Source organism: Dermacentor silvarum, chromosome 6, assembly GCF_013339745.2.
Source record: "Dermacentor silvarum isolate Dsil-2018 chromosome 6, BIME_Dsil_1.4, whole genome shotgun sequence".
Lineage (NCBI taxonomy): Eukaryota > Metazoa > Arthropoda > Arachnida > Ixodida > Ixodidae > Dermacentor > Dermacentor silvarum.
This window is the reverse complement of record NC_051159.1, coordinates 111359600-111382933: the sequence shown is the minus strand read 5'-3', so window position 1 is coordinate 111382933 and position 23334 is coordinate 111359600. Positions and strand designations below refer to the sequence as shown.

At 47.1% G+C, this 23334-nt stretch overlaps 1 protein-coding gene across 1 annotated transcript; it reads right to left on the bottom strand.

Moving 5' to 3' along the window:
• Nucleotides 1–379: 379 nt before the first annotated feature.
• On the bottom strand, nucleotides 380–22817 carry LOC125946333 (disintegrin and metalloproteinase domain-containing protein 10-like). Its single transcript, XM_049669093.1, has 9 exons — nucleotides 22751–22817; nucleotides 18760–18916; nucleotides 17183–17304; nucleotides 15356–15612; nucleotides 10635–10958; nucleotides 8207–8393; nucleotides 6142–6329; nucleotides 1288–1477; nucleotides 380–408 (listed from the first exon to the last, which is right to left on the bottom strand). Exons 1-9 carry the CDS (start codon nucleotides 22815–22817, stop codon nucleotides 380–382), a joined length of 1521 nt encoding a protein of 506 aa, XP_049525050.1.
• Between the last annotated feature and the right edge of the window lie 517 nt (nucleotides 22818–23334).

The following is a 23334-nucleotide window of genomic DNA, read 5'->3' as shown; positions in this document are numbered from 1 at the left end:
ATCACGCGTTTTGTGACAGACGGACAGACAAGTTTTCAGGGTGAGTCGACATAGAAATGTTCATGAATTTAATAGACAAAGAAAGAAATTGTTACGCAATCGGGACCGTGGCTCTGAGACGTAATACCACGTGAAATTTACAGCGAAGCTGTCACGGCGACTGGAAGCGCTCAAAAACAGGATACACTTGTTTTTATGGTATTCCATGAGAACTGAATCATGCACTGCGTTTACATTTGGCAGCAGTGCAAAGAATGTTACGGATGATTCGTGGACAAAGACTGAAGTATGTGGGTTAAATCAATCAGTCAGCCAATCAATCAATCAATCAATCTTATTGTACAAAATAGAGTAGAAACCGGAATATAAAAGTGGGACCCTAGATCCATAAGGTTGTTGGAGGGATCCCTGTAGTAAACAAATGTTTTCACGAGCACAAATTTATAAAAAGCATTATTCAGAAAGTGCAAGCTAGTACATGATTATGCATTTACATAAAACATAATTACAAATACATAAATATACAATAAAAATTATGCACGGTGATACATAGAAAACGTTATCATGAGCATAAAGGGCGTTTTTGCGCATTCATTAGAATTGCAAGCTAGCTAGCTAGCTTGCTTTGCTTTGCATTGCTTTTGATCATGTCCGTGTTTGCCTCCTACTAATAAAGCTACCACATATATAGCTCGCATGGGATAAGGACTGTGGCTAAGGTTGAGCACGGTTAAGCTGGCTCTGTAGTTTTCTGCACAAGAAGGTGTACTTTTATGGACACGGAATACTATCATGCTGCCTGGAGTTGTATTCGCTGAACCTGACTCGTTTCAAATCCTTGTGCAGTCTCAAAAACAAATAAATAAAATGCAGATGTCTCTCATTACCTACCATTCCAAAACTTTAAGCTGCAATGCCCCCCCTCCCCCTCCCCAAGTGTCTCAGACTAGTTGCATTTGTTGTGATGTTGATGAAACGCCCAAGTTCATGTTCACTACCCCTCTCGCACCGTTTTCGCACCCTTCATGCACCGCATGAACATGGGCCATAACAGCAGCGTCATTCCTCCTCACCTTGTAGTAGGCCTCCTGACGGCCTCCCACAAACATCATTTTCTTCCTGAATGATCTAGCAATATTTTTAGCAAGATTTAGCAATATTGCCTTCCATTCAGTATAGTGTGTTGACTGGGAAGTTGTGCTTATACTACATTCCGTGAAAGTGAAGTCAGTAATCGTTACGCAAGTCATGACGTTACGAGAGCGAAACGACCACGGTGATGCTTACCTTCGAAGCAATTCTCACGCCTGCTGTCACCCTTCAGCATGGGCTGGATGACTGCGCTGATGTTGGCGATGCTGCACTCGGAGAACTGGAAGTTGTTGGGAAGGGCGCCGCTGCTGGTGTGCGGGTACATTATGTAGTTCCCGCCTCTCTTGTCACCCGGCACGCACGGGCTACTATCCGGCTCGTCGTGCTGCGAGGCAAGGATATTCGGCCAATAACGATGATTACTCGCTATCTACAGCACCCGCCAAACAGTTATGTTAAAGCAAATTGCTTTCTTTGGCTATCTCGCCCGTTTTCGTGGAGGCTTTCACCACCGATTCAAAGGTGCCGATGCAAAGGCGCGTGCTACCGATTTCCTGCCGAGCGCCAACTACTTTATTAAGGTGAAAGCCTTAGGTGTCTATGTTGGCGGTGCCCCTGGCGAAACTGTGCCGTGACGAAAATGGTCGACGCCGTCAAAAAATGCTCGGATAGACGTCGCATTTCTCAGGGAAGTTCCTGTAAACAAAGTAAGTTAGTGACTTTGAAAAGATGATTTGGTATATTTCGGTCTGAGTGAACACGGGCCTCCAGGATGCGAGACGAGCACGCTTTCCTGAAGCCACGGCAGCTCCACGGTTCTGGTTTATTAAAGGCGTGCCTAGTGCGTGATTGAGTGCAGACGTCACGTCACAGCCATCTCGCTGACTAGCGCGTGCGTAAATGGGCGGCGCACGTGATGGTGCGGAGGAGGTGGCGCCGCGTCATGGGTGTATAAACGAGCGCGTTGATGACGTTCCGAGGTCTACAAACGGTATAATGCTTTCGCATTATCACACGTAAACAGTCTTAAGTATCTGCCGACTTTTAAGTTTAGTAATTGCTGTCTCGCCAGGTGTTGTTGCGCAGAAAAGCGGGCGCGCGCGCCCTGCGCATTGACGTCACAGTCGGAGCGGCGGCGGTTGTCGGCGGCTCGCGAGGACACCCGCGCAAGTACGCCACTGCGGAAGAAGCGCGTGCCGCTGTGCCTTAGTTAGGAGGTTGCCTTAATACCGCACGTGGACTTCCCATTCCTGCTCGGTGATGTCTTGGAAAAGTCTAGCCCCAATAGTATAACTTAATACCTTACCAATATCTCTTACAAAGAAGTCTAACCCCGATTGTATAACTTCATGTATTACCAAATGTGCAGCAGGGTATCGCCTTCTTGTGTTACAAGAGTGTAACACCTGCCGAACTATTTCCAGCTCTTTGAGACGCGTGTAGGTGTTTTATCCCGCATTTCACGACTGATTTCCGGCAACGGATGCGATAGTCGCCATATAGGAGCGATCATTTTTTTTAAACCTCCTTGGGAGCGATGAGGCGAAGCACAGCATTGTGACACTCACGAGTGCCGACAGGAAGCGCTTCAGTAGTCACAGCACAACGGAGTGTCCAAAGCGGTGTAGCCATAGAATAAACAACCAAGTATAGCCTCGTGCATAGTTTCATACAATAATTATACAATAAATACATAGAATAACAAACATTACTAATATTGCCCGACGGCAGGATTCGAACGCAGGAAGTTTGGATGAAAAGCCCGATGTTTAAACTATTGCGCCACGGACGAACGCCTCCACGCCCCACATAAAACGCCCTTATTAATTTATCACGGGCACGTCAGTGCATTGAGATGCTTGGCGCGTTTCGATTTGGCCACCTCGCCAAGCCGAACCGTTGTAATTAGTTGTGATTGTGCGTATTCGCAGCGTCTTCTGCACATCAAAAATTATCAATTTTTCTGAAATTAACGGCAATGAAAGCATATAAAGCGCAATAAACAAAGCCACAAGAACGTCTAAATCCACGAGCACGAAGGTCAGACAAATCCATGTACTTCTGTGGCCTCGTGTAGGCAGTTAGCGTCGGATTAGCCTGTTGCGCCTCGTCGCCCTATACGGATTGCGGATTCCACGTGCATCAGCAGTGCATCGCCTACTGTTTCGCTTGCGATGGCACCACCACCTAAGACAACTGTTGCGCTAAAATGCGCAGGAAGGCAACGACGTCGCCGGGCGAATCTCGCTTTGTTGCGGCGAGAGACACGCCAGCGTGAAGCAGAATGCCTTCGCGCGTTCGGGGCGCACGGTGCGAACTCTGCCACTGGCATTCCTGCAGCTGTGCGCGTCGCAGCTCGACTGGCTGCCGTAGCCACTACGGAGCCGGACCAGAATGCTCGCACCTTCGCCGAAGCCACTCGCCAGCTGGACACCGCGCGCCAAGCAAACCTGCAACACGGTCGCCGGCCCGAAAATCGTGCGCCTTTCGCTGCTGCGGACCGTGAGTTTACGAAGCAAACATGCAACAGCTTCTGTGAAGACACGTTTCGCTTTCGTGTTCTACCGATTCCTATGAAAGAGGGATCAACCATAATTTTTTTTCAAGGATTGTGCAACATGAGCCTTTGAACCTTTCTGAGGCATCGATTTCGAGTACAGTGTTACAAGATACCACCTGCAGTTGTCCTCCGATGCCACGACACGCCGTGTACTGGGGAGGTATTCTGTAAGAGTCCACCTATAGCGGACATAACCATTTCGTCTGTTGCTGAAGTGCTCGTTGGCTGTTGCACGTGACACGTGCTAAAGCGCACCCCAGCCCAGCCAATCAGGACTTCAACAGCAGACTAAATGGACATGTCCACTAGGTGGACTCTTACGGAATACCTTCCCAAGTGTGCTACGCTATAGTATGCATGCCTTAAACAATTAAAAAAATTGGCTGTGGTTTAGCTCTGGTTAAACTTAGTCGAGTAGCGATAGCTACAGACCCCCGGCTGCCCTGAGGCTTCGCTTGTATTTAGACAGGTTGTTATTAAACTTAGTGGTTTCCCGCTAGACTAAGAAAGGAGAGACGTTGTGGTCAGCCAACGGGTAAAACTGTATTTTTCACAGCAATGAATAAGCTTCTATGATCCATAAAGTAATGGGCTTTTGTGGCGACATCGTCATGGCGTAGTTAGACTCCGCTGAAGAACCAGGTCCAAACTAATTCCCCACTGCGTAGTGCCCAAGGGCAGGAGCGGTGGCCGCGCGGCGACCGCGACGAGGCGAGTTGCCGGGGAATCGAAGCCCGTGGTGTGACGTCACACAGAGGGCGCGGCGTGCGCGCCAGCTGTGGTGGTTGCCAGGCAATGGCGGATGCGCCAGTTAGGGATGGAAGTTCGTGGGTTGTGGTGGTCCGAGATGGTGCCCCTCGATGGCCCGAATGCACGGTGGCAACGCGAAGGAAGAACCAGCGTCTGGTGGAGGACGACGTTTATTCCGCAGCGAACTGTCCGGCCGGGCGGCGCCCAGACAACTCTCCCCTCTCATGCTGAGCGCCCGTTTTTAAAGGCTCGGTCGCGCCCGGTCAAACAACCCAACAAAAATGCGTACATTCTTTGACTGTCTTGCTTTAACCCGCCCCTACGGGAGCAACACTCAATTCGTCAAAACCCTCAAGCGTCTTTCAGTCACTCGCTACCAGTTGGTTGCCATCTTCATGCCCGCTTAAGCAAACAGCAACCGGTTGGTGACCCTCTGCAGTAACATGAGTTGAAAAAGCCGCATACGGCGGAATTCCCTTCCACCGTAAATTAAGGAGCCGCCGTCACGGCTCATTTCCACGAAACACACTTTCCATGCGTGCTTTGTCATTTCTCTGCCCACTGGCTCGGGGGACGCTGTCACGGCTTTCAACGTAATTTCCATGACAGCCCCCGTGTGCATTCCTGATGCTCGGCTGCACTGAAGCGGCATCCAGTAGGAAGATAGCCAAGAAAAGCATGGCGAACCGTAACGACCCAATCTATACACTCTAAAACTGACTCCTGACGAAGACAGCCAAGAAAAGCATAGCGAACCGTAGCTAACGACCCAACCTGTACGCTCTCGCTGACTGCGCCCCTGTAGGAGCAGTGGCCACGCGGCGACTGCGACCATGGAGGAAGAAAAATATAGGAGGGAGCATTACGTCACACGTCACGCAGCCAGCCTTGGCAAGTGAACGCTTCGTGTAGCCAGCAGTGGTGGCCCAACAAGTGACCTCTTGCGTCGAGATCACGGAGAATCGAGATTTGCCGAGAAGTTTGGTTACCGGTAGTTTTTATTCGGTATGCGCTCGGCCGGCAGCTGCTCACATGCAGGAAGGAAAAAAATTGTTCCTTGCTTTTTTTTCCCCTTGGTTTTTTTTTTTTATTTCAAGAGTTTCAAATGATTTCGATTGGGCATTGAAAAAAAAAAAGATCAACCAGGAGTACTAAAACCTACCGCGCTTTCTGACGTATCCTCCGTGCTGTGACGTTTTTATCACGTGCCACCACAGTCGCGACAATGGCGTTGCGGTATGCTCCCTCCTATATTTTCCTTCCTCCATGACCGCGACGAGCCGAGTCGCCGGCGAATCGAGGCCCGTGGTGTGACGTCACAGTGCGGCCACGGCTCAAAGTGCGACGACGACGAAGAGGCGAAAACCTGGCGTAATGTAGCTACAAAATACATCATACTTTAATACAGCGACGCGCCACCTGTAACCACGGAGCGCAGCGTCGAGACGTCCCCAGCGTTGTGTTGCAGTATTTGCACATGCGTAGATGGTACGTCATGGGACCAAATCATGCACTACATAATTCTGAACACTCAGGAGAGCTGACATTTGGTCAAGTTGGTGCAGCTGCATTGCGGAAACAGCGCAATTCACACGGACGCAGAAATAAAAGACGCATACCAGCGCTGACACGGGCGCGGCCGGCGTATTTTCTTTCTGTGTCCGTGTAAAGTTGCGCTGTTTTTCACCATGCATCTGAACAGTGTGCTTCGCGTCCGCCACTCAAGTCAGCGCACTCACGGGCGATCCAAAATTGTGACCGATCTCGTGAGTGAAGGCGATCTCGCTGGAGGCCTGTGACACGTGATCGCCGTAGTTGAGGAACGTCACGATGCCCGTGTTCAGGCTCAGTCTGGTCAGCCCATGCTTGTGGCCGTGCTGGTCTGTCTGCACAAGCTGGCTCTTGTCGCACACACCCATAGTGCTGGCTGCGTACACATTAAGTTCGCTCACTTCATTCACAGCGTCGTTCATGTCGGATCCACTGGTAAGGATAAGTCGGCATTTTGATGGTTCACGGATTTGGCATCACGTGACACGTACTTCACGGCAATCGCGTAATCACTGCTTCTATGTGTAGTTCCGCCGCGGACAAGTTCAGTTCTCTGAGACTCTCTTAATTCGTGCGCTAATAACTTTCGTATTGCAATAAAGATTTCCATTAGCAAAAAAAAAAAAAAAAGCGCATTGCTTGTGGTTATTAGCTTGCCTACTGGCAATATAGGCGTAGCGTGCAAAGTCGGCAAAAGTGAACTTGCTCATCGCGTACGTCCGCATAGTACATTATGTGATATTACGTGCATCAAATGTCCTGCCTTACTTCGGCTAACAGTCAAGTCGTTTGCTTTGCGAACAGCAGCTGTAATTGCGTTTCATAGGCCTCACCGTGCCCTCACTGCAGCATAGGCCAAGCAAAAAAAAAGACGAAGATACAGGACCTGATCCAAAGAAACACATTTAAAGAAAGAGTGGTTCGACCTGTAAAGCCGGTAGCCAACATTTCGCAATGTGGTCGGCTTGCTGCTTCTGGGATCTGTTGAGTGCATTCTGCCCATCCTTATGATCGACATCTAGATAGCTTAATACAAGCGAGAGTAGTCCAAATGGCTGAAGACGCCGCGGCTCAGGGGCTGCCGGCCGCCGTCTAAAGGGGGGACGGGGGAGGCTTCTAGTCATTACCCCCTCCTCTAACCACATTTTGGACAAAATAAAGTTATTTCTCTCTCTCTTAATGCAAGCGACACAACAAGAAGAGAGGCACGAAGTGCTGAACATCACTTTCATCTTCCTCCTGGACGAGATGCAAGCTTTTCTGAACGTGGTGTGAACTGAATAGTCATTAAAATTTTTAATTCCTTCGCATATTGTATGGGATCTCTATATACTAAAGCTAACATCGATGCGCTATAAATGATACAACGTAAAGCAGTAAGGTTCATCTTCTCTAAATATCGCTCCTGTGATTCCCCAAGTCAGTTAATGGCTGAACACCATATTCAGTTTTTGCAACTAAGAAGAAAAATTCACAGGCCTAAATTTCTCTTCTTACTAAGTAACAATAAACTCTCTCTTTCTTCCGAACCTTATATCAAACCGCTTACTGCCCACCGAACAAGACATCGTCACGCTGCCTCATTAACACCTTACTATGGTTGAACCAACGTCTTTATGCATTCCGTTTTCCCACGCAACGGAATGGAACAGCCCACCTTATGGCAAACTTGTCAGCACTGACTCAATAGCGTATATTACTATCTAAATTTGGTGCTTGTTGTTACGAAATAGCGTTTCAATTTGTATCATTATGCATTCTTTATGATTTACACGTTGTAATAATTTTGAATTATACTCTCCTCTTTTTCTCTATTACATTTCCCAGTGTTTTGAAATTGTGCTTATGAAACAGTGTTTCAGTTTGTATTCGTCACCCTTTATGCATTATTTAGGTGCTTTACTTATCATGCATTCCTACTTTCTATTACATTTTTCTGGAGCTTTTCTATTTGTTCGTAATTCTACTGTATTTTCTTTTTTGTATGTACCTTTCCCCTCCTGCCTGGGCCTTCTAAGGCCTGCAGTATTCCTAAATAAATACAAAGATATTCATCTGGGCTTTCCACTAATACCAACCGGCTGGAAGTTAGTACTCCGCACGTCTCTTCATCCTGATGTCCTTCGTTTTACGCACCGTTTTCTCTCATCATGAGCACGCAATCAGCCCGAATTTTCGTCTTAATGTTTGCATTCCAAATTGCACTGAAACGTAATTTACTTGGCTCAGAGACGCGGTAGAACGGACACTGACTTGTTGAATTTCCCACGTAGGCTAAACCGAGGACGCCGTCCGAGAAATCGCGGTATGTCCACGTGTACGCGAGGCAGTAATCGTCGAAATTGGTGGACCGCGCCGTGGTCAGCAGGAAGAGAGCTGCGTCCATGTGCTCCTGACAGAACTGGTTCTCCTTGTCCGAGCAGCTTGCGGTATCGTTGATCTGTAGCATACATGGCCGCCCTTTTAGTAAGTCAACAAGAAATAATCTCCATAAATCTGATACTGGAGCTATCATTATTCCATTCATAGATTTGTTCATTCTACACCGAGCGAGATAGCTAACAGTCTGCCTGGCTGGTTGGGTGGCTAACCGCAAAGAGCGAACGCACTGAAAGCTAGTGTCGAAATTCGCGCGTTCGAGTTTCGGGGCTTCTTACCTGTTAACCAGTTTTGTCGTTTATTTGCAGTAACCTTTGCTTTTCAGAGTAGAGTAATTCATTTGTGCAGCGACATAAAGACTCCGTAAAGACGCTTATACCCTCAGGAACAGAACTTAACTTATTTATGTTCATTTTAGTTTTGCTAATTTTTTTTTACATTCGTCAGCTGTTACGAAACATAAATGCAATAATTTTGACCACCAGCCAAAATCAGGTGCAAATCACCCGCGCGTCATTTGTTTCCACCTGCAGCGATAGCTTTCTGACAAGTACGTATTGAAACCGCACTGTTATGGTTTGTGTAATAACCATCAAAACAAATAACTGTTTAGTACAAGTTAGCTCTTACTACGCCTTTTCGTATCATATTTGTTTGTTTGACGAGAAGCTATATGTGACCACGGAACCGCTCTTGTGTTCTTTTCAAGCACGCGAGTTCTCTGGTGGTGCACCTAGGAATAATTCAGAGAAATTACACGAACACTTTTGCTGAAAACTGTTGTCGGAGCAGGGAGTACAGAGAAATTGGCACGTTTCTCAGCTTACCCAGCAGTTGAGGTTCAATTATTTTTTTTTTCGTCATCTGGTTTCAGGATGCATACGTACGTGGAATAATGCACCTTTCATTATTCTAGGTACGGCATCGCACACATGAAGCGCAAATGAGCTCCATCATGAGTTGTCGACCTAATATTTGCGGCTACCCTTATAATCTCCAATACACACCCACACACACTACATCACCTAAAAACACCCGAAGACGACTCTCGCGCCACATGCCTTTTAAGGTATCAGCGGAACCGACTTTACCAATAATGCTTTCATGGTGCGTTCAGCACAATTTAATGACCCCTTTATGATATTCTGCCATATGAATCACTAAGAAACGTTCCGGTGCTGTTATAAACGTTTACAAACGTTAAAAAGTTGACTTTTTCTTAATATCACTCGCCCTCCTCCTGAAATAATTGCTTCCTCACTAAAAGGAAGGTTGACCCAACCGCACAAATTCTCGGAGCACGAGCATTGAAAAATTCATGAAACTTCTCGTGGCTATGGTGGTCAGCTTCAAGTTCGGAGTCGCAGCGTAGTGACTGACAAGGGAAAGTTTATACGATGCGCTTTTCAGCTCTCGTGCTCCGAAAACGTAAAAGGTCACGGTTACATGTATTTTGCCGGCGCAAGGTGATACATACGCCGTTCTACAAGTGGGTGCCGATACTACACGTCGTCCGTCTCTTCCTCGCTGCTTACATGTCACATAAAGAAAGAAGTTTTAATGAGCGAAAGGTGGATAGGTCGACCTGAGTGACGTGTCTCTCACGTGCTACTGCACGTTGGGGAAGAAGTTTGAAGGAACGACAGATATAAGGTAGGAAGATGAAGGTGGTATGGTAAAGATGATGACGATGAAAGTTGCTGTACAGTTTACAGTTCGTGTGCTTCGCGGCACGTCCACCACGTCAGAGTGTGGTCCAGGATACTGGAGCGCAGCCAGGAGACAGGTCACATAGGGTGAAAATACACACATTTGCACTCATCGCTCTTAGTTGTACAGTATTTAATTACCGGCTACAATAAAGCTTCGTTTTGCATGTGCCTTGGATCTGCATAACTTTTGTCTTTATCTTATGCTTTGTTTCTTTGTTTTGTATTTGTACAAAAAAATTCAAGAAAATAGCTATTATCAAGAGGTTATTCTAAAAAGCCACAATTACGATCGAAGCCAGAGGGACTAAGTTTTTAGAAAAATGCATGTAATTTCCGTCGTTCTCATGCTTCTATAAACGTCACACTGTCGGCACGCGGAGAGATAAGCGCCAAATTTATTTCGAACATGCACTACACTTCCGGAACGAAAGCATGCATGTACCGAGCGATGCCTTATTCGCTTCGTGCAGCCAATCCTCCACGCGTGCGAGTGAAGGACTGGAGGCAAAGGAACATAGTATAGTATATATATGCCATATATGCTGTCATTATGGGCATGGTACCTTAACTTTGTGCACGATGAAACTGACGTCGTGAACTCCGCCGAAGCTCGTGTGGCGGTAGACCTCGGAAGCGCGGGCCACGTGACCAGCAATGAGCGTGGAGAGGCGCTCCCGCGTGCGCACGGCGTCGCTGTCCTGCTCGTGGTACTTCTTGTACAGCAGGTGGTCGACGGCGATGTGCAGGCCACACACGCGGTAAGTGCGCACGCTCTTCCTCCGCTTCACGGGACTGGCCATACTGTCACCGTCTTCCTCGTCTTCCGTGCCGTGGTAGTAGTGTTCCTCGGCCCCTTCTGCTTCCAAGGGCCTCCGACCCGTCCAACGCTCTGTCCTTGAGCTGCGGTGGCTTTCCTGTGTGTTTTACGGAGCCAGACAGTGGGAAAGGCATTGTGCGCTAAGGGACCCTTCTCGTACAGACGTCCACGCTCTTGTACGTCGGCAGGGCTTGAGGTAGTGGGCTGAGACGCGAAAAAAAATATTGGTTTTAAGGACTATGCTTGCGAGCAGTGGTAGCCACCGCACGTGAGTCACACAGTTTTCAGCGCGGTATACTGAACATATAGTAGGTTGCCTTTGGTATCCCTCCTTATTTGCTTTGCAGTGCAGTGCTCCAGAACTCTAGGCAAGAGCGTGGCCATCTGTATACTTCGCGTTCGAGGTCTCTTTTCGCCTTCGCTATGTATCGAAGCATCTGTGGTGTCTGTGCTTGATTACAGTATATTTAGCGACTCTAAAGATCGATAAGCAACCAAAGTTTCAACAGCTTTATCATGTGGCGAGGTACCTCTAAAGGAAGAGGAGTTAGGTAGGGACATTTGAGTTGGACTACAAAATCAAATACAGTTAACACACAGGACATTGTGGGGAGGAGGTTATAAAAAAACGCACCAATTCAGTCTCGATATCCCAGGCTTCGACACGCGCAGGCCGCATGCATGGCAATATCGACCGACAGACATCAAATTATGCAACACAAATACAAGAATAAATACTCTAAAAAGGTTAAAATGACTTCAGATGAATGTAAATCTTTGCTTGAGTTGACGATAGAGCAACAAGTTGCTTGCAGTCAGAGATACGATTGATGCTGGGTCATTTTCTGCTTGCTGAAGGTGCTTCAGATAAAGCGGTGCGACATCTAGGCCCGCATTCAGAAAGGTGCCACTGCTCCTCTGCTACTCTGCTACTGTCCATCTGCTTTCGCTAATAATAGATCTGACAGCATGCTTGGTTGTCAGCTGTTCTCTCGAACAGTTTTAGCGTAAGAACATTTTAGTAAGCACGGGTCCTGATTATTGCATTTCTCCCGCGATCTAGGTGCTGGGCGGAAGTGAACGAAATGCTGTGATGCGATCTGTAATGCGCCAACAGTGCACAAAACCAGATTTCCTTATATAGAGAAAGAATACGCTAGCACCTATTGCAAATTGCACGTAAATATTCTCAGTAATCATTGAAACCAGCGAAAAGCTATCGAGCCCATGCGATGATTCCAGCGTCCAATCTATAACGCTGTAAAACAGTTGTGTGAAATGCTGCCCCATATCCCGTTTCAGTGCCCATGCGGCTGCGTGCTTTCGTAACCTTAAGGTTACAAAATAAAACGACTTAAATAAAGCAGCTGGGGGACTTCGTAACCCTAAAGTTTAGAAATAAAGCAATCGCATGAAAACATGCCGGCGCTATAGTGAACGGAAGTAGCCGCTCGGTGCTGACATCCTCAGATGACATCCTCACGCCAACCCCAGCTGTGGCGGAAAGACGCAGACTGAAGACCAGACGTGGTCTGTGTCACATAACCATGGAGATATGGAGCGGTCAGGACAGTATGGAGCGGTCGGGACAGTCTAGGCATCGTATAATCGCGGTCTAGTGTAACGCGTAGCGACCCACCTGACGTATGCCGTAACGTCATATCTATGGCAATACATAGCGCCCCTGAGCGTTAAATGTTACCATTTAGAGCGCAGCTCATAGGCGCGCGTTCCTGCGTTTCGCGTCGGCGGCGTCCCTCGGCGTAACCGACCGAACGAGCACAGCGAAGCATGAAAGATCGAATGCGGAACGCAGCGGGGAATGAAAGACGGCGATAGAGAAGAGAGTGCGAGGAGGAAATCGCAGGAAGAGGTTGCAGCGAAACCATGAGGCGGAAAGTGGAGGACATGGCGAAAGCGTGAGACGAAAAGTGTAGTGCCGCGCAAGATGGGCTCTGCGACGACAACCGCTACGAAATGGCGCCAGAGTACCGCGCTGTCGTCTGTTCACTGATGGCATGTGGCGAGCTCGTCCACTGATACCATTATGGAAACAAAGCGCTGCAGGAGCGAAGGTCTGTCTGCGGCGGCTGCTGTTAATCGCGCCGACACGTCACCCACGCACTGCCTCTCGCGATCTCCTGATTAGCGAGGCAGTCGTGCCACACTTCGCTCCATTTGCAATGGGTCTCACGAGACAGACTGTCCGCGCCAGCCAATATATACAAAATCGAGCCAGACTACTACGTCTTAAGTTTATTTTCCTTCTTCTGAATGGCAGCACGCAAATCAGTTTTCTTTTCCTTCTTCTTAATGGCAGCGTGAAAATCAATGCGAGTTACTACTTACTGCGGACAGATACACGTCGTTCCCGAACAAAACACACCAAGCACTTAACAGAATACAGATTTCACAACGACATATTCAGGTACTCCTTAACAGTTGGTTTGTTGATGTCAACTGCACATCACTGGAAGCTTTTATCACCAAGATATCAAACAATGCTTTGTAGTTAGGATCAGTACACAGGCGCGCTACAATGGCATTCTGATTCACTTCTCAGTTCCTTGTTTTCCTGCCCTGATTTTTGCTACTCATGATTCCCCCAGTACCTGCCGAGGCTTATCTCTCGCGCATTGAATATCCGTTGTATAATTTCTTTGTGTTTCTCTCGTGTGCTAAACCTTCCAACAAGCCGTTTACTACTGTTTTAACGCGATAGTGTTAAGGGCCCCGTGTCGCAGAAAATTCGGTGTCGGCGCCGGCGTCCGCAGCCGAGAAAATCATCCCGGACCACCCTGACCACGCAGGCCCTCCGCGTGGTGCAGAGGCTTTAGTGAACTAATTGAATTTCTCAAAGTAAAATGCGTCAGAAAAATCGTAAAGCACGACTTAACCACAACCTACAGACATGATAGCGTCGGATTGTATTCTCAATATACGAGAAAAGATATTTCTGCTACGGGGGAACTCAAGACAAACCCCCTTTTCAGCATTTATGCCATTCATACAGCGGCGCTCCCGGGTCGTTCCTTGCCAAAACATCATCCAGATGGCGCTCGCCTCGGCAGCGGCGCGCAGAGGCGAAGGTGGAGAAAAAAGAAAGCTACAGTAGCCCGGAAGAATGAATGAATGAATGTAGAGTACATATGGCACTGCCTTGTTCAACTCAACTTATTTATGTCTGCGTCTACTTGAACTGTGTTCTCTTGAATATGTATCCTGCACCTTTCAGTTCAGTTCAGTTTTATTCCTTAAAGGCCCCTTTTTGGGGGTCATTACTTAAGGGGTGGGATTTTATTTATATTAACAAACAAGCAGTGAAAATTGTTTTAGTATTGTAGGTGATCACTAATACAGTCTTGAAAAGTCCTGCAACATCCTCAAATGTGAGGCTAGCCAGCACGTTAAAATGAACAAATATATCGCGAGATGAAAACAAGTGTAGAGCTGCGCTCAAATTTCGCATTAGAAAGTATCGTAATCGTCGGTGAATTTTTTTTGTTCCTCTTACCTTCACGACGGAGTCATTCGGCCTCTTTGCTAATCGAGCTTCTTTATCAACCTCGTTTAGCTAGATTCACGTCCCACGTTTAGCTTTCATTCTATTTTTCACATCAAACTGGGTGCATTTGCGAAGTGTGTGGGTGTGGCAACCTGTTCTCCGCATTCCTTTAAGGGCACAGCAACGAGCGCAGCGGATGGAAGAGCGAACGCGTAGCGCAGTGAGGGATGAAAAAGGCGGCGAGAGCGAAGAGTGCGCGAGGAGGAAAGCATGAGGCGGAAAGTGGAGGAGGAGGGTACGGCGAAAGCGTGAGAAGTGTAGTGCTGCGCAAGATGTGTTTGCGGTGACGATCGCTACGAGATGGCGCCAGAGTAGTGCACGCTGTCGTCTGTTCACCGATAACTTTTTTTTATCTTTCTTCGGTCACTGCTTTTCACCGGCTAACAAATGTTAAACGTTATCCCTCGACGCACCTGCATGTATCAGAACTTTCCCGAATGTTATCGGTAGTTCTATCCGTCGGCTGTTGTCCCCAAAGCTTTCTGTAATCTGATTGTATGCGCGACGTGAATTGCGTAGTACGTTCTGGAAGCCACGCGGGCACCAGTGATTACATTCAAACATTCGACGAGTCCTGCATAAACGCCGAAGCACTTGCCCCACTGATCAAATTTTCAACCATCGCCGACTCTGCTACATGTCTCTCGCAATTTCCTTGCCTCAGTATTTCGCGACATGAAAACACGTATAGAATTGCGCTCAAATTTCGCACTAGGGAGTATCGTAATCGTCGGTTAACTTTTTTTTCTCTCTCTGTCTTACTAGTCACATACCCCATTTTTCTTTAATGCTTCTTTGACATTGGACCCATTATTAGTCTCTTGCTATGAATCCAACCATCTTATGGGAGTTTTCAAGGTGTTCTGAAGAAAAAAGTTTGTAAATGAATGGTGATGTTTTGAGAGCGCATAAAGCCTATAAGGCTATACCTTTAAGATAGCATCTTGCGTTCGCCTGGTGGAGGCTGCCAGCTGCTGCATCCAGTGTGCAGTCTCACCGCGTACACCGCACCATCCTCCGCGAGGCATGCTAGCGTCTTCGGCGGCGTACATCACTGAGTGGAAAGGCGTACGTCGTGCGAAGAACTTGCGTGCCCCTTCGACGTAGAAGCGGCCCCAGCGGGACTGGATGAACCCTTCGAACACGCCACTATGCAGGGCTCCGAATACCCGACTGGAGGGATCGCCTGCGATTCCCAGGAAAGAAAGGGCTCGCGCAGATTTAGGAACTGATAAGTCATTTCTCATTGAGATTTGCCGCTTGTACTGCTGCCACAGATGTACTGATACAATTACTTCTTCCGTAGTGACAGATGATCTTGTTTACGTGTGTGCTTCGATTTCCTCGGGGGCGCATGAAGCCGGTTATGCAATACTGGCACGTAAAGTGCCAGGAGATAGTGTATTTGGGAGCTATCTTTGCTACCCACTGACTTGGCAGGTAATGAGTGAAAAGTATCGTTTAATTTTGCATGAAGATTAACATTTTGTTCTATGTTAACTTCAGAATGGCATCATGCAGAAAAGTAGGGGGACGGAGCGTATCGTGTAGCGCTGTATCCTTTCCTATTTTCTTTCTGTCATTCAGGTACCTGAATGTCGTACCGGCCACGTTTGTGCAGAGGTACGCCGAAGGGAATATGAGCCCGTGGACTATTGGGCTGGGTTATTTGCGTAAGCAAATTGTAAGTCATGTACTGGCGTACAGCCTAAACTGAAAAAAACACCGCATATCCACGAAGTGAATGATGATGAGTGGGCGAAGCACCGGGAGATCATTCGCGCAAAACGCCGGAAGCGTTCTCCGGAAGCCGGAAGCTGGCTTCCGGAACCGGAAGTGGAAACGAACGTACATATACATACATACATACATACATACATACATACATACATACATACATACATACATACATACATACATACATACATACATACATACATACATACATACATAATACATACATACATACATACATACATACATACATACATAACATACATACATACATACATACATACATACATACATACATACATACATACATACATACATACATACATCATACATACATACATACATACATACATACATACATACATACATACATACATACATACATACATACATACATACATACATACATACATACATACATACATACATAGCGGTCTCCATGCCAACCAGAGCTCTACGGACTACGAGGGACAAGGCTCGGCCCTAAAGTGCTTCGCCCCTAAAATAGAACATAAAGGAAGCAACACGGCATATACTGTCACTCTTGTAAATTTAGGCTGTACGCTACAGTAATTATGAACCAACTAGCTCAGACGAAACCGCTGTTAGCTAATTGTGCGGCAAACGATGCATTTCTTTCTATCCACCTTCCCTCCACATATGCACCCTCCTGCCCCATGAGAACCTAATTTTACCCTTAGGTCTCTTTATTTTACTTTCTGAGAAGAACATTCGCGCATAATGCCAGTGGGCGTTATATTTATGCGATGGGGCACCGTGACGTGCATTCGTATCAGCGGTTCTTTGTTCAACACAACCAAATTCATTTTGAGAACAGAATTACATGGCTGCAGTGATACTGAGCCACCAATGCTTTTTGTGGCTGATACATCTCAATATGCTATAATCATCTTCAACGCCGGAAAAGGGAAACGTGCGCGTTGAGATTGTGATGTGTCTACCAAATGACGAACAGTGAAATTGCATTTATTCTGTGAATAAAGCGGTGGTTGAGCTTTTACCGACTAGTTCACCGCTGTATATGTGGTCGATATTCGGTTTCACTCGACCGAGCTTCGAAGTCTCGACCACGAGGTCCTTGTGAAATACGGACGCGTCTGGCCTCAGCTTCAGATGGAACAACCTGCGAAATGAAGACGTTTCTTTTGTAACTTATGCATGCACTTCCCATGTGGTGTCGCTGCACAGAACGCAATGATTAGGCAAATGTAACTTCTCAAGATATCCTCGAACCTCGCACCAACTTAACTTCATGCTGAATGTGAGGCTAATATGAGGCCAGCGACTACACTTAGTCAAAGTTTGAATCAACTTTCTAGTGAGCTATAATTATAAGCTAAGAGCTCTTCGCGCATGTTTCGAATGATAAGGCTGTAATTCAGCGGTATTGCTGCCATTTGGACGTATACTGTCAAAGTTTGGTACGGGCAAAATGAAAAGTTGCGATTAACTTCAGCCTCACAATGTAATACAGGTGCTGTGAGAGACGACTTAGTGGAGGCGCTCCGAATAAATTTTGATAGATCGGGTTTCTTACGCAAGTGCGCCAATCTCTCGGTATGCGAGCGATATTACATTCCGCCCACATCCGAACGGGGATGCCGCGTTCGGGAATCGGACCTGCGATATCATGATCAGCAGCATCACACCAGGGCCGGTATTTTGTAGCGATGCCTTTCCGGTGCTAATGCCTCCTCGCGCTTATCGCGCTTTGTCAGTGGTCAGAGCGACGGTCCACTCGCGTTATCAACGGGATCAGCCGGCCGTGAGCGGTGGATGATAAGACTAGTATAGGAATAAGTCATAAGGCATCGCTACAAAATACCGGCCCAGAGCCGCGTCTGCACTTCCGTGGCGGGTTGAAACGAAGCGCAGTCGACGACGGATATTATTGATGTTTTTACCGGGATGGTCTGAAGAAACTTGAAGCGGAAGCTTCAAACGACTCATTTCACTTTCCTTGTGAATATGAAATCTGTGTATATCGATGTAAATTTGTGCTTCCTGTCTGTTCGTCAGAGAACCCGTGAATGATGCGAAGATGATCACTAGGTGTTTTCAGGTAACATTACACCATGGCAAATCAGTTATGTGGAAGCCCGCAAGGCAGGGGAAAGTACATGAAAGGGAGAACATTGTCATCCGCCTTAATTGTAGCACGAAACTACAAAGGGAACCCAACCGGGTTTCTCAGAAAGAAAGCCTCGCCGTTGAAGAAAAATTCGTCCCGCTCCGGGATTCGAACCCGGGACCAAGGCTTTCCCGGGTGGTCGCGCTTTACTGTACTAACTAGGAGGCTAGCAAATCGCAGAGCGAGGGCGAATTATTCGACAACTCGAGGCACAGGGACACTGAGTATGGCAAATAAGTTTTTCGGAAGCTTGCAAGATGGAGGAATGTACATAAAGTTCGAGGAAACCTTACAGGAAACCCATAGGGGAAAAACCATACGGGAAACCCGTATGGATTTCCCGTATGGTTGTGGACGGCTAACTACAGAGAAACTTGTGAAAGGCCATGTCCGCCTATATAACATATCATTTACTGAATCCTCCAGCTCAAAGTCGTATGTCCTTGCCTGTCGAAGCCTTGGAAGCGGAGGTAAACAATTCCGTGCTGATGCTGCGAGTCGCGGCCGCCCAGTGATCGCCTGACGCGCACGTGTTCCCTGTGCACCGGCCGCGGCTCGTACGACAGGGGCTCGAAGTGGCGCACGAAATCGTTCAGGCGGCGCGCTGCAAACGCACACACGAAACACTCGCGTATAAGTCAGCGGGTGTCAGTCTCCCCACACGAATCACTTTATTTTAAATGCGAAGTACTTCTTGGCGATCATTTGCCACTTTGAGAGTATCTATCTATCTATCTATCTATCTATCTATCTATCTATCTATCTATCTATCTATATCCGCCTACGTCTTGGTGCTCCCATGGTCGTTTCGTAAACTTGGTATGTACCACAATTGGCATAGTATGACAAGAGTGTATGACGAACATAATTGATAGGTCACGACATGAATTTCATGACATGTTTGTCATGTAAGTCATGAAAAAGCCGCCTGTGTCTTGGTACTCTCATGGTCGTTTCGTTAACTTGGTATGTAGCAAAATTGGCATAGTATGACAAGAGTGTATGACGAACATAAATGATAGGTCATGACATGTGTGACATGTATAGGTCATGAAAGAGTCGCCTATGTCTTGGTGCTCTCATGGACGTTTCGTTAGCTTGGTAGGTATCAAACTCGCATAGTATGACAAGACTGTATGACGAACATAAATGATAGGTCATGACATGAATACCATGACATGCGTGCCACGTATGTCAAGAAATACATGAAATACGCTTGGCTGAAAGTCAAGTGTAGCCAGCTCCCCGCACACTGCTTCGCATAACATCGATTCCCACAGGGCGTGGGATCTGCCGGCTTTTTTGCTTCCGAAGCGTGCCAAACGCTGATTCAATTGGCAACTGACTCCTTGCTCGTTAGTACGACCATTATTACTACAAGCAAAGAAAAAAATGAAGAAAAAAAAGGGGAGGGGGAGAGGGATCGCGACTACTTTTTCAAAGAGTAAGTGATTGCCCCGCACTTCACTCCGATTTTCAGTTCAACTACCTACCAATTCAGTTCACTATAATAGAGCTGTTTAAGTGTGCATTTTCTGACAATTTCATACCCTTTAAGGCTTGTATTGTCCCTCAACGATAAGCATCGCTCCTGTGGATATTTTCTTTACCATTGCGCACCCGGCAATTTTTGTCAGGAACAGCATGCACGTCTCAGCTAACTTAAATAAAAGTGCGTGCGATATTGACGACCAGTATTGTTGTGCATAGACTCTGAAGGGTTTATAATTCTTTCTTGAGCATCTTACATCGGGGAGTAAGAGGACTCTCGTAAATGGAGTTGAACATGACACAAACAATCGCCCCCGTAATAAGGAGCTGCTAGCTCTGCATTATTCAGAGGATATGCAGACAAATCTCTCTCTGTTCCAATACAGAGTACTCTATTCCACATTAACATGCTTCTGGAGTGGCTGATTGAACTGACGCCAGCTGTGTCTGGCGTGAGCCAATCATGTGTGACCTCGCGAACACGTGTCTTTTCGGCGCCCCTCCGCGCCATCTACTTACTTTCGAAAGCACACCCCTCGTAGTTTGTTCTAGTACCCATATTCTTTAGAAACAATGTACTGCGCACACTACAACTTGAGCTCATGCAAACGTATAATTTTCCGGCTTTCAAGAACTGCAGCAAGGCTGACTGTGATTCCCTTGAAGCTTTACGGGAGAAAAAATATGAGTTTAGTTCCCCATATGCACGGTTCTGAGCTCACGTCGCCGTTGTGCCATAATTTCTGCTCCAGCGATGGTTACTTGGAAGAAATAAGGAGCTTCAAATGTACGTCGTGACATTAGAGTCCTGCTTGCAACCACTTTGTGAAATCTTTATGAAGGCTGGACATGCGACATCGAAATACACAACGCTATTCCACCAAGCTATATACTGCTAAAACAAGTGAACGTCGGCTGGTCGACGTGACCAGACTTTCAGCAACGATGACTCATCTGACGCAGTAATGCTAAATGTAGCAATTAAAGTTTATTCTAAGCCTCACCGCACATTTTTATTTATTTATTTATTTATTTATTTATTTATTTATTTATTTATTTATTTATTTATTTATTTATTTATTTTGCCATATCGCTGAATTGTTCCGTTTCGTTTTGATCAAATGGTTATATCTGGGTCTTGTTTACCTAGGCCTTGTCTATCTTTCTTTCTTTTTGCTGCTGTTTCACTTTGCAGTTGCATTTTCTTCTACATCTGGAAAGATGGTTCAGATATGCGATTTGCTAAAGTAATGTACCTCCTTCTCTTGTGAGTTTTTCTATTTTATTCTTTTACTTTTTTATATATACATACAACAGTGGCGCACCGACGGGAGGGGCTTTCGGGGATTGTAACCCCCCCCTGAGGCCGACCTAACCCCCCCTTTTGTTTAACCCCTTTTCTTTCCTTGCGCATTTGAGTACTGCAACCAAGATGTAAGACGCGCAATCGTCTGCACACTCGCAAAAGCGCATTGTTTGACCATTTCCCGTGAAGAAATTGAAATTAGCGCTGTTTAGATGGTATTGGCAAACTGTCATCCCCCCCCCCCCCCCCCCCTTTGGCAGAGATCCTGGGTGCGCTACTGACATACAATGACTAGTCGTGCGTGTTAAGGACCGCAGGAGTACCTCCAAATGACAACTTTTTATCGCCATCTCATGAAGTGTTGCCTTTAAGTAAATCACATTTACACGTGTACTGTTGTTTATGTCTTTCCGGGGATCGTTTTTCACCGTCTGACCACTGAGGCGCCTTCCTGTATCGGAACTTTCTCGAACGTTGTCGCCGATTGTATAGCGGAAGAATCTTTGCCTAATCTGATTGCGTGCGCGAATAGAATAGTGCTGTACATTCTAGAACATGGGCGAGCACCAGCGATATAATATAACGATTGAATTAATGTACGATTAGCCGTGTATAAATATCTGACGCGTCTAAACCATAGAGATTTTTACGAACAACGATCGTGCTCGACGTTATCGTTGTGCTTTGAGTGTTACTCATTTCTCATTAAAGGGTTAACTTCTTACCGCGCTCTTTTAGCGGTGCCTTATTCTACACTGTCACGACAGCAATGACAATATCGATAAAATGCACTTATTTTTGTATCTGAGCAAATGTCCTGCGCTGAAGGAACTCTGAAGTGGTTGGATGAGGACTGAACTGAACTCAACCAGATAACCTCTGTTTGCAGCCTATCATGTATTAAGGTCGAAATATAACAGTTCAAGTCTAAACATTAGTACTGTATTGGTTCTAGGAAAATAAGGCAAAGATGACATCACGAAAAGCGGAATGCTTGCAATACGCGCTCACGGGCGGTTCGCTGGACGTGCCGAATAAGGCAGTCATAGAAGATACTTATAGTAGAGCACTGCACGGGCTCGGGTTCACCCGAAAGCCTGGGCCCGGCCCGGCCCGTGGGGCGGGCCGGGCCGGGTAGGGCAGTTTTCTCACGTGCTCGGGCCGGGTTCGGGCACGGCATGTGGTTTTGACCCTTGCCCGGGCCGGGCTCGGGTTTTTTGACGCGGGCCCGGGCCCGGCTCGGACTTTCTGGTGGTGCGTATGTAAAGTGCAGCGAGTTATCCTCGCTCGTCTCGACTCCGAAGAACATGTCTTTTTCGGTCTCGGGCCGGGTTCGGGTCGGTTTCGAGTCGGGCTTGGGCCGGGCTCGGGCCTATGACAAAGGGGTGGCGGGCCGGGCCAGGCGGGTAACGTAGATTATTTCCGGGCCCGGGCCGGGCCCGGGTCTCGCCATAAAACTTTTGGTCGGGCTCGGGCGGGCAGCCCAACGTAAAAACGGGCCCGGGCCGGGTCCGGGCTGAAAAAATCGACCCGTGCAGTGCTCGAACTTATAGGACGAATCGGACCTAACTCGCGAGCTAAACAAAAAAGTAATATTTTGTGACCGGAGCAGCTCTTGTCATGCACTTCCGTCCCACGTACCATGGACAAAGCCCTGGAAACAGGTCAGTAGTAGCAGCAGCAGCCTACCATAGAGCGTGGCCGTCATCTTTTTCTTCTTCTTTGTATATTCCACGCTGCACTTGGGTTTTGCTCGGTGCCTAATGGTATGGCTCAGCCCACTACGGGAATCGGCCATGAATCGGGCGGCAGTACTAGATGTAGGTCCTTGGAAATAATGGCACGTCAATATCCCGTATTCTTCTCTCTCTCTCTCTCTCTCCCCACCCCCCCCCCCTTTTTTTAAGCGAAGCTTTATAGGATTCACAAGTTTCGGCGGTGGTGGTGGCGGTGTCACGCTGAAAAGTGGGCCGATCCTGGCGATAGTGCAGAAAGGAGTCCAAGCTCAATGACATACCAGGGACAAAAAAGAAAGAGCAAGGGAGCAGGAGAGAAAGAGACAGAAAGAAAGAGAGCAAGAAAGAGAGAGAGGGAAGGAAGATAGAAAGAAGGAGAGAGAAAGAAACAGAGAAAGAAAGAGAGAGTGAGAAAGAGAGAGAGGGAGAGAAAGAAAGAAAATCACCAGCCCTTCAACTGTCGTGAACATGGGGGTAAGCAAAGGTTGT

Bases quoted from the DNA above. Each gene is read 5' to 3' on its own strand.
- LOC125946333 (XM_049669093.1), bottom strand. From the start codon at position 22,817: ATGACGGCCACGCTCTATGGTAGGCTGCTGCTGCTACTACTGACCTGT. The intron at 18,917-22,750 runs GTACGTGGGACG...GTGCGTTTGCAG, and splicing joins TTTCCAGGGCTTTGTCCATG to CGCGCCGCCTGAACGATTTC. The intron at 10,959-15,355 runs GTATAGCCTTAT...TAAAACACACAG, and splicing joins CGCAAGATGCTATCTTAAAG to GAAAGCCACCGCAGCTCAAG.